Raw genomic sequence first — 12313 nt, 5'->3', positions numbered from 1 at the left:
GTATCACAGTTCATGTTACAACAGCCTCCATTTCAGTGAGAAAACACGAATAGGGATACATATAAGAACATGCCATTTAAATACATTAAATTGTTGAGTGATAATAAAATACCATTTTAGCACTATGTGTCATACTCATAGGAAACAACTAACAATAACCTTTAGAACAGAATCTTAAAAGTTTAGCTTTTAAGCAAATACTATTATAATAGAAAAGCTTTTTGGAGGGCTGCATTTCAAAGCTCATTCATGCATCCTTAGGCAACAATTTGGAGTCACTAATATTAACATATGTATCAGATGCATATCTTGAAAACACACACACACACACACACACACACACACACACTCATTCATTCTCATTCTCTCTCTCCCTCCCTCCCTCCCCACCTTCCCACCTTTCTCTCTCTCTCCTAGTCCCCATGTATAGACATACAGTCATATGGAAAAAGAGTGCATAGAAAATAGTAGACACTAAAAACTAGCTGTGTAATCTTATAAAAGACATAAAAACCATTGAAACACTTACTTCATCAGCCACCATACACCTGAAAAAAAATAAAGAAAAAATTAATTATCAAAGGGAACTTTTTTTTTTAGACGGAGTCTTGCTTTGTCACCAGGCTGGAGTGCAGTGGCATGATCTTGGCTCACAGCAATCTCTGCCTCCCGGGTTCAAACCATTCTCATGCCTCAGCCTCCCAAGGAGCTGGGATTATAGGTGTGCGCTCTGTGCCACCACACTCAGCTAACTTTTGTATTTTTAGTAGAGGTGGGGTTTCACCATGTTGGCCAGGATGTTCTCAGTCTCCTGATCTTTGATCCACCTGCCTCAGCCTCCCAAAGTGCTGGGATTACAGGCATGAGTCACTGCGCCCGGTCAAAGTGAACCATTTTTCAAGTTCTGATTAAGTAGCTTACTACGAAATAGTTTATAAATACTAAAGTAGTAAGCCAGAGACAGGTGTTTATAAGTATGAGAACATGGGCCATTGCTGATATTATATGACTCTTTAGCTGCCAAAGGCATATATGGAGAGCTTCAGATGTGCTGTCCCCACAGCTCACCCATGAAAATAGCTACAATGACCCTTCAAAAATGTGAGCAAATCTAGTTAGAAAAAAAAAAAAAGAAAGAAAGAAAAAAAATCTAGTTAGAAAAAAATAAATCAAAGAAAAAGAAACGTTATTCTAGTTAGAAAAAAAAATGTGAGCAGAGTGGTAAGTGATTGTACTAATGACTACCCTCCTCATCCTTAAACCTTAAGGTTGGTCTTCCCTATAAATCAGAAGAATGCTACATTAAAATTCAAGAAAATAAGTGTGAATTACATATTAGTACAAGTCAAACACATAACTATATATGCTGTAGTATATGTGCTCAGTCTACCTTTAAGCCAAACTTTATTTCCATTATTTTGCTAGACTTTCTCTTCTCACTTCTTTCTTATTAACCTATAGAAATAAATTCTATAGAATGATAATTGAAGATGGGGGCATAAACTTAAGTATTAAGTAGCAGAAAAACAAAGGGCAAAGGGAAAGAATAGCAGGCATGGTCAGGATCACTGGATGTTCCTTCGTGACAGCAAACATAATAAGGGGGAAAACCAATCTCTTAACTGATGAGATATCCAGACAACCTAAAGAAAATGCTGGAATATTATAAAAATTGGCAAGTGGCCAGGTACAGTGGCTCATACCTGTTATCCCAGTGGCTCAGGAGGGTGAAATAGGGGATAGATTGAGGCCAGGAATTGGAAGCCACACTGAGCTATGACTGTACCACTGTACTCCAGCCTGGACAACAGAGGGAGACCCTATCTCTAAAACAAAGCATAACAAAACAAAACTACAAAAACAAAAAAAGGTAGAAAATAAACTACTTTTTCTATTTTATTCTTTATTCCCAGTGGTCTTGATATTATATAATCTTACAAGGCTTATTTTTATATAAAATACAAATTACGGTCAGGCAAGGTACTTCATGCCTGTAATCCCAGCACTTTGGGAGGCTGAGGACCTGAGGTCAGGAATTCGAGACCAGCCTGGCCAACATGGTGAAAACCCATCTATACTAAAAATACAAAAATTAGCTAGGCGTCATGGCACATGCCTGTGGTCCCAGCTACTCAGAAGGCTGAGGCAGGAGAAATGCCCTTGAACCTGGGAGGCAGAGGTTGCAGTGAACTGAGATTGTGCCACTGCACTCCAGCCTGGGCAACAGAGTGAGACTCCATCTCCAAAAAAAAAACAAAGCTACCATGTGCGGTGGCTCACGCCTGTATTCCTAACACTCTTTGGAATACCGAGGCGAGTGGATCACAAGGTCAGGAGTTCGAATTCAACCTGGCCAACATAGTGAAACCCCGTCTCTATTAAAAATACAAAAAAAATTAGCTGGGCATGGTGGTGGGTGCCTGTAATCCCAGCTACTTGGGAGGCCGAGGAGGGAGAATTGCTTGAACCCACGAGGCAGAGGTTACACTGAGCCGAGATTTTGCCATTGCATTTCAGTCTGGGAAACAGTGCGAGACTCCATCTCTTTTTATTTTTTTATTTTTAAGATGAGGTTTCACCATGATGGCCAGGCTGGTCTTGAACTCCTGACCTCAAGTGATCCACCCACCTCGGCCTCCCAAAGTGCTAGGATTACATGCATGAGCCACTGCGCCCAGCTGAGACTCCATCTCAAAACAACAACAACGACAAAACAAATTAAGCATTTGGAGTAAATAGAGTAAATATATTATCAAAGAACACATTACAGTTAAATGAAAATGCAATTTCATTGTTAAAAAAAGTCAGCTTACCCAATAAATATCTTTTATAAAATTTTATTTTATTGAGACAGAGTCTCCCTCTGTCACCCAGGCTAGAGGGCAGTGGCATTATCACAGCTCACTGCAGCCTCAACCACTAGTGATCCTTCCACCTCAGCCTCCGAAGTAGCTGGAACTACAGGTGTGTGCCACCATACACAGCTAGTTTTTTTATTTGTAGGGACAGGGTTTGATTATGTCGTTCAGGTTGGTCTAGAACTCCTGAACTCATGTAATCTACCCACCTCAGCCTCCCAAACTTCTGGGATTACAGGCGGGAGCCACTGAACCTGGTCCCAATAAACATCTTTATAAAAAAATAAAATTCAAACTTTAATTGAAAATTAAAACACACGTAAGAGTAAAAATTTTTATTACATTCTCTGTAAACAAACCAAGAAAGTAGAAAACTAAAAAGCAATACTTGGAAAAACATAATTTTTTTTCCAGGAAGATTCATGTATAGATTTCAAAGCAAAATGAGTACATGAATTTTAAAGATGATCATTATTGGCAGCTAAATACATAGACTGGAAGATGCAGTCCCAGGATTATCTCAAAGCACAGAACAAAAAATTAAATAAATAGAAATACTGAAGGAAAAGAAAGACTTCAAGATAGTCCCAGAAGACCTATTATACAAAAAATACGTGTTAAAAAGAGAAGAAGCACCAGATGGAAGAGAGGCAACAATTAAGTAAACAATAAAGGAAAATTTCTCTGGGCTGACCTTTGGTGGATAAGTGAAAAGGGAAACCAAGTTTCAGAGTGGATTGAAGAGAAAAGACAAATCTCTATTATGCCCTTGTAAAATTCATTAATCTTACAAATAAAGAAAAAAACTTATAAGTGTCCAGCAAGGACAATTATCTATAAAGGGAAAAACTAAGACTGGGGCTGGATTAATCATCAACTCTAGAAGCTAGAACACAATGCAACAGGATCTAAACAAATTGAAAGAAAAGCAGCAGAAGTCATGAATCTTATACTCAGTCAAGATACCCCCTATTTGTTATGGAATGGCAAAAAGATATTTGAGGCTATCCAAGATTACCAAAATTACACCACTAAAGCAAATCATCTCATTAAAAATGCTTGAGAAAATAAGCAAACAATAAAAACACCTTAACATAGATTCAAGATAGGAGAAGATGAAAAGAAAATCTGGTAAGCAATGAAGCTTGATACGTGAGAATTTAATGACCATATATACTCTAAATAAAGACTCTAGAAACAGAAGGGACATGATCCAAAAATCTGAATGTGCAAAACTGAAGGGAGGTAAGGAGATGGGAAGCTGAAATTATTCTAAGGCAAAATAGATGATATTTTAGTCAAGACATTAGATGAGATCACCTAGGAAGGAAGAGTATAGAGACAAGGGAAAAGAAAAAGGGGAGCTTTTCAGTGGGTATAGAGTTTCAGATTTACTAGATAAAAAAGTTGCAGAGATTTGTTACTTAATAAAGTACACTGTAAATTTAAAATGGTTAAGATAGTAAATTTTACATCGTGTTTTTTTAACTACAAGGGAAAAAGGCCTTGAAGCACTACAACAATGAGAGGTCAAGAAAGGGGAAGAATCCATTAAAAGAGAATGAGAAGGAATGTCCAGTTATGTAGAAAGATACTAAGCTGGGTATAGTGGCTTATGTCCATAATCTCAGTGCTTTCGGAGTCTGAGCCAAGAGGATTGCTTGAACGGGAAGGAGTTTGAGATCAGCCTGGACAACATAGCATGACCCTGTCTCTATTAAAAAAAAAAAAAAAAATTACACTCTTCACAGAAACAGAAAAAACAATCCTAAAATTTATATGGAACCACAAAAGACCCAGAATAGTCAAAGACATCCTGAGCAAAAAGAACAAAACTGGAGGAATCACATTACCTGACTTCAAATTATACTACAGAGCTATAGTCACCAGCAAGGTATTAGCATAAATACAGACACATAGACCAAAAGAACAGAATAGAGAATCCAGAAACAAATCCACACATCTACAGTGAACTCATTTTCGACAAAAGTGTCAAAAACATATACTGGGAGAAAGGACAGTCTCTTGAATACGTCATGCTTGGAAAACTGGGTATTTGCATGCAGAAGAACGAAACCAGACCCTTATCTCTCATCATATACAAAAATCAAATCAAAATGGATTAAAGACTTAAATCTAAGACCTCAAACCATGAAACTACTACAAGAAAACACTGAGGAGATGCTCCAGGACACAAGAATGGGCAAAGATTTCTTTTCTTTTCATTTTTTCTTTTTTTTCCTGGAGACAGAGTTTCACTCTGTCACCCAGGCTGGAGTGCAGTGGCGAGATCTTGGCTCACTACGACCTCTGCCTCCTGTGTTCAAGTAATTCTCGTGCTTCATCTTCCCAAGTAGCTAGGACTACAGGTGCACACCACCACGCCTGTCTAATTTTTGTATTTTTAGTAGAGATGGAGTTTCACCATTTTTGCCAGGTCTCAAACTCCTAACCTCAAATCATCTGCCTCCCAAAGTGCTGGGATTGCAGGGGTGAGCCACCGCGCCTGGCCAGGCAAAGTTTTCTTGAGTAATATCTGGAAAACTCAGACAACCAAAGAAAATGAACAGATGGGATCACATCAAGTTAAGAAGTTTCTGCACACAAAAGGAAACAATTCACAAAGTAAAGAGACAATCCATAGAATGGAATAAAATATTTGTACACTATCCATCTGACAAGGGATTAATAACCAGAATAAAGAAGCTCAAGAAACTCTTCAGGAAAAAATCTAACAATCCAATTTTTTTTTGAGATGGAGTTTCACTCTCTTGTTGCCCAGGCTGGAGGGCAATGGCCTGATCTCAGCTCGCTGCCACCTCCGCCTCCCAGGTTCAAGCGATTCGCCTGCCTCAGCCTTCCAAGTAGCTGGGATTATAGACATGCGCCACCACGGCCAGCTAATTTTGTATTTTTAGTAGAGACAGGGTTTCTCCTTGTTGGTCAGGGTGGTCTCGAACTCCCGACCTCAGGTGATCTGCCTGCCTCAGCCTCCCAAAGTGCTGGGATTACAGGAGTGAGCCACCATACCTGGCCAATCCAACTTTTTAAATGGACAAAAGATCTGAATAGATATTTGTCAAAAGAAGACATACAAAGGGCAAACAGTTATATGAAAACGTGCTTGACATCATTATCATCAGAGAAATGCAAATAAAAACTATAATGAGGTATCATCTTATCCCAGTTAAAATGAAAGACAACAACAAATGCTGACAAGGATATGGAAAAAGGGGAACATCTGTACACTGTTGGTGGGAATGTAAATTAGTATAGCCACTATGGGGAACAATTTGGAGGTTCCTCAAAAAAAGTAAAAATAGAGCTACTATATGATCCTGCAATCTCACTGCTAGGTATACATCCAAAGGAAAGGAAATCAGCATATCAAAGAGATATGTGCACTCCCATGTTTATTGCAGCACTATTAATAACAGCCAAGATTTGGAAACAACCTATATGTCCATCAACAGATGAAGAGATAAAGAAAATGTGGTATATATACACAATGAAGTACTATTCAGCCATAAAAAAGAATGAGATCCTGTCATTTGCAACAACATGGGTGGAACTGAAGGTCATTATGTTAAGCAAAATAAGCCAGGCACAGAAAGACAAGCTTCGCATGTTCTTACTTATGTGTGGGAACCCAAAATTAAGACAATTGAACTCATGGAGATAGAAAATAGAATGATGGTTACCAGAGGCAGGGAAGGGTAGTGTGGGGGTTGGGGGAAAGTGGGGATGGTTAATAGGTAAATAAAAATGAAAGAATGAATAAGATTCAATAGCACAATAGGGTGACTATAGTCAATAATAATTTAATTGTACATTTAAAAATGATTAAAAGAGTATACTTGGATTGTTTGTAACATACAGGATAAATGCTTGAGGTGATACATCTGCTTATTATGCACTGTATGCCTGTATCAAAATATCTCATGTACCCCATAAACATATATATACCTACTTCGTACCCACAGAAACCTAAACTAAAAAATTTAAAATAAAATTTAAAAATATTAGCCAGGTATGTTACCCATGCCTGTAGTCTAAGCTACTTTGGAGGCTAAGGCAGGAGGATCCCTTGAGCCCAGGAGGTTGAGTCTATAGTGAGCTATTATTATCATGCTACTGTGCTCCAGCCTGGGCAACAGAGTGAGACCGTATCTCAAAACAACAACAACCTGAGAGACTGGACAAAGTGGCTCGTGACTATAATCTCAGCACTTTGGGAGGCTGAGGTAGGAGGAACACTTGAATGCAGGAATTTGAGACAGGCCTGGGCAACATGGTGAGACCTCCTCTCCACTGAAAAGAAAAAGTTAGCCATGTGTGGTGGTATGCATCTCTAGCCTCAGTTGCTCAGGAGTCTGGGGTAGGAGAAATGCTTGAGCCCAGGAGGTTTAATCTGCAGTGAGCCATGATCGTACCACTGCACTTCGGCCTGGGCAAGACCCAGACCCTGTCTGAAAAAAAAAAACAAACCTTTTATTGTCACTTTAGGATGGGTGTGTCCTGTTAAAGAAATAAGAAAGATTTCTATTATAAAGGTGGCATTTGAACATGCTCATGTAGTTCCTCTCCTTCTTAAAACTTCCCTTAAACCAAAAATCTTTCTTAGTTTCTTCAGGCAAGAACCTAGTTCTAATTTAAGTTATTTTAGCAGGAGGGCTACTAAAAGTAACCATTGTTTCCATTGGTAACTGTGAACATATGCTAGGGATACAGTGTGCTTCCTTGCCTGCTTTCTGCTACACTCTAGAAATGCCGTTTGCTGTGCTTTCAATAACATACACTATTCTGCTGCTTTATAGTCCTAGATCAAGAAGAATGTTGAAAGATATACATGGAGGAGACATACATACAATAGGGTTATTGTCTGCATATGTAGCAGAAGTGGCTGTTTCCCCATCTTGCACATCTATGCATTTCATATTTTTGGAGAACTGCAGCAATAAGGATCATGTCCATTTGCTCTCCACATTTTACATGCCTGTTCTTAATTTCATCTACTAGCTTCTGACTCTTGTGTTCCACTGTAAGGGTATCAAGTCTTATGTTGCACATTTCATTGCATCTTTTTCCCCTTACTCTTTTTATTCTCCTCCTGTGAACAAACAAAAACCATTTCTTTTGACATGTTTTTTACTGATCAGTTATCCCTGGATTGCTGTGTAAACTGGTTTTCATATACCTATCCAACCAATTAAAGTATTTTTCCTAAGTGATGACAACCACCTAATCACACTGTGTTTGGTACACTTGTTTAATCTTTGGCTTGTCATAGTTGCTTTGGTTGGCTGTTTCATGTCCAGAGTGTGACTGTGATGATTAGTATGATTTGCAAATGGACTATGGCTAGGTTAGAAGATGATTCTGGAGAAGATATGGGTTTTAAAAGATATTTCATTGGTTTACTTGAATGGCCATATATGTACATGGACCAAGCGTAAAAAGATGCAATAGGGTATACAGTGAAACCAGTTCTCTCTTCACTCTGTCACCTGGTCTTCCAGCTCCCCAGGCTCCTTCCCAGAAGCAACCTCTGGACCCACTTTCTTATGTACCCTCTACAAGTATATGAATTTATAAGCATATGTATATTACAGATCAGAAATACAGTGTTTTAAAACTATAACCTCAGATAGTATTAAAGTGTACATTCAATGGGTGGCAATATATTAAGTACGCCATTGACAAAAATTCACAGGTTTTTAAAATATGAACAATGTAATAGGAAATAAGATCACAGACTCAAGGTTTAGAGTATTGACTAAGCTGTACCCTGGAAGGAAAAAGGGTGAACGCACATAAACTGGAATGGTTTTTTCACATTGTTTTTTTATAGGCATGCTATTTATATTCTCAAGAGAGGGGCATACAAGGTTAGACAAAAGATTCTCTTTAGGCACTTTAACTCATAAGATGATGACAAAAATAAAAAATGTTTACTATTGCTTAGTATTCCATGTTGTTCACTTATAACTGAGCTGTAGTTTGAGTGCTGTTTGTAAAAAATGCCAATAACATGCTTTTGAATGAGAAAGATCTTGGCACATGGTCGGGGGAAGGGGTAAAACACAAGATTCTATCAATTTGAGACTACCATTTCTCTAACTGGTCATCTCTGTGTCATTGTAGCTCTTTTAGTGTATAGGGCCTAATATGTTTTTCAACAATGCTTTTGTATTTTTCTTAATTCTGAACTTAGGACTTCAAATTTATTCCTATTAAATTACATCCTATTGGCATGGACTCTATGTGTTCACTCTTCTGATAAATCCAAATTTTGTTTCATCATCCAGTCTTTTTTTTCTCCCCCCTCAGGACAGAGTCTTTGCTTTGTCACCCAGGCTGGAGTGCAATGGTGTGATCTCAGCTCACTGCAACCTCCACCTCCTGGGTTCAAGTGATTCTCCTGCCACCGTCTCCCATGTAGCTGGGATTACAAGCGCACGCCATCACACCCAGCTAATTTTTTGTATTTTTAGCAGAGATGGGGTTTCACCATGCTGGCCATCCTGGTCTCGAACTCCTGACCTCATGAACTGCCCACCTCGGTCTCATCCAGTCTTAATAGAATGGTTTTATATATCAAACTAAAGTCATAACTTCTGGCACTGTACCAGAAACTTTATGTCACTAATTCTTAAAAGGTGGTTTGAAAATATATTCTAAGGCAGGGGTTGACTTCCTTTAAGTCACTAATTCTTAAAAGGTGGTTTAACAATATATTCTAAGGCAGGGGGTTGACTTTATGTCGCTAATTCTTTTTTTGTTTTTTTGTTTTTTGAGGCAGAGTCTCGCTCTGTCGCCAGGTGCCAGGCTGGAGTGCAGTGGCATGATCTCGGCTCACTGCAACCTCTGCCTCCCGAGTTCAAGCAATTCTCCTGCCTCAGTCTCCCAGATAGCTGGGACTACAGGCGCACGCCACCACACCCAGCTAATTTTTTTTTTTTTTTTTTTTTGAAACAGAGTTTTGCTCTTGTTACCCAGGCTGGAGTGCAATGGCGCAATCTCGGCTCACCGCAACCTCCGCCTCCTGGGTTCAGGCAATTCTCTTGCCTCAGCCTCCTGAGTAGCTGGGATTACAGGCACGCACCACCATGCCCAGCTAATTTTTTTGTATTTTCAGTAGAGACGGGGTTTCACTATGTTGACCAGGGTGGTCTCGATCTCTTGACCTCGTGATCCACCCGTCTCGGCCTCCCAAAGTGCTGAGATTACAGGCGTGAGCCACCGCGCCCGGCCATTTTTTTGTATTTTTATTAGACATGGGGTTTCACCATGTTGGCCAGATGGTCTCGATCTCGTGAACTCATGATCTGCCCGCCGCGGCCTCCCAAAGTGCTGGGATTACAGGCTTGAGCCACTGAGCCCAGCCTGTCACTAATTCTTTTTATCTATTTATTTTTATTTTTTTTATATAGTAATTCTTAAAAGGTGGTTTAACAATATATTCTAAGGCAGGGGTTGGCAAATTTTTTCTTAAAGCCTAAATATTTTAGGCTTTATAGGTCATGCATGCAATGTCTATCACAACTACTCAACTCTGTTCTTATACCAAAAAAGCAGCCAATGCCAGTACATAAATGAATGAGCAAAAACTCATTCCAACAAAACTTTATTTACACACATAATTGGTGGGCCTAATTTGGCCTATGGACAGTAATTTGTGAATTTGTAAGGGACTCAGAATTCTCTTTGCTAACTGTTAAGTCACTTAGACTGAATTCCAAAAAATATTACCATAAGTATATTCTGGACCATCTGAACAACTACTTTAAAATCAGGCATATATATATTTAGTAATCCCTTTTGCATTTAGTATTGCATGAGAAATCGCTTCCCATTCACGTATATTAAATACTTCTTATTGCAGAATGCTGAGTAAATAGAGGTTTTTACAATAGTTGGACTTAGGAAGATGTGGAATAATTGAGACATCACCTGGCACACAGGGGTGCATGCATGGAGAACATCATACTCATGAGAGAACTGATTTGATAAGAGATTTCAGTAATACCCCAAAGCTGACGTGATCTTTATGTCATAAAGGTGGCTATAGTGCTTCCAAATCATCCCTCATTAAAAATGGCCTTAGACGTTGTGGTAGAGCTTGCAGTTGCTTTTCCAAAATCCCTTCTCTCCTTACCCCTCACTAATACAACATATGGGTGTGGGGGCCTGTAGCAAACTAAACCTCTCCTTTTCCAATCTCTTTTTCAACTAGGGGTGGTTATATGACAAAGTGTGGCCAAAGAGGCCTTGATTCTGGGAAAGATTGTTAAAATACGGTTGACTCAGTTGGCACACATCGTTTTGTCCTCTTCCTTTCTTCCTGCATCAAGCAATGATGCCAAATCTGGAACTGTAATAGTTACCTTGTAATCAATCAGGCAGAAAACAACAAGAAAATTGGAAAGGTGCAGCTCTTAAATTCTGCTAACTGCAGGAGAAAATAGTCCAACACATTTTAGCTATATATTATATACAACTGAACTCAATTCCTCATCATTAAAAAAGGAAGTACAGGATATGAATAAAGTTTAAACATTTTAGAGACATGAGGCTATTTCTTTTGGCCATAAAATCTCAAAAGCATCAATTTAGCATCTGCCAAATAATACTATCACATTAAATTAATATTGTTAATTGAACTGTTTTTTGTCTTATTTATATTTAATATGAAAAAGTTGTTCATATTTTGAAAATATTTCCTAAAAGCTGTAAGTATGTGAATTTCTTTTTTCTTTTGAACTAGTAGCATGTGAAATTTTTTAAACCTGGTTTTTGTTTCTATAAATAAAGTTTAAGTAAACAATGGTGCTTTTGGAAAATATTTTTCCTTTGAAATGACTTCAGTGATTACTCACATATGAAGACTGCTTTAGAGTGATGTACTAACCTTGATTTGAGGCAATACTTTAATATGTCAATGTCTTTCTCAATGTAACCTTTATTGCATATACATATAAGTCCATTCTCTCTTCTCTCTTTCTCTCTCTCTCTCTCTTACTCTGAGAAAGAGTTTCACTCTTGTCACCCAGGCTGGAGTGCAACCTCTGCCTCCTGGGTTCAAGCGATACTCCTGCCTCAGCCTCCTGAGTGGCTGGGATTAAAGGTGCATGCCAGCTAATTTTTGTATTTTTAGTAGAGATGGGTTTCACCTTGTTGGCCAGACTGGTCTCAACTAACCTCAAGTGATCCACCTGCCTCGGCCTCCCAAAGTGCTGAGATTACAGGCATGAGTGCCACCGTGCCCAGCCAGTCCGTTCTTTCTCAATGTAACCTTTACTGCACAATACACATGTATTAGGCCATTCTTCCATTGCTATAAAGAAATGGCCGAGGCTTAGTAATTTATAAGGAAAAGAGGTTTAGTTGGCTTATGGTCTGCAGGCAGTACAAGAAGTGTGGTATTGGCATCTGCTTCTGGTGAGGGCCACAGG

At 38.8% G+C, this 12313-nt stretch overlaps 1 protein-coding gene across 18 annotated transcripts in view; it reads right to left on the bottom strand.

The window, feature by feature from the left end:
• Positions 1–12313, bottom strand: part of ZRANB3 (zinc finger RANBP2-type containing 3) — a 313593-nt gene that overhangs the window by 197224 nt on the left and 104056 nt on the right. For all 18 annotated transcript variants that reach the window (XR_010344621.1, XR_010344622.1, XR_010344624.1 and 15 more), the window contains one exon: positions 530–548. Coding sequence is in view for 11 of the 18 variants with exons in the window: in XM_064382815.1 (XP_064238885.1) it covers positions 530–548 (19 nt within the window). In the remaining 7 variants the exon portion in view is untranslated. The remainder of the gene's footprint in view (positions 1–529; positions 549–12313) is intronic.

This window comes from Aotus nancymaae, unplaced genomic scaffold, assembly GCF_030222135.1.
Source record: "Aotus nancymaae isolate 86718 unplaced genomic scaffold, 86718_ANA_hifiasm-v0.15.2.pri h1tg000029l, whole genome shotgun sequence".
NCBI classification, from domain to species: Eukaryota; Metazoa; Chordata; class Mammalia; order Primates; family Aotidae; genus Aotus; species Aotus nancymaae.
Note: the sequence above shows the minus strand (reverse complement) of the source record. Positions and strands in the feature narration are given on the sequence as shown.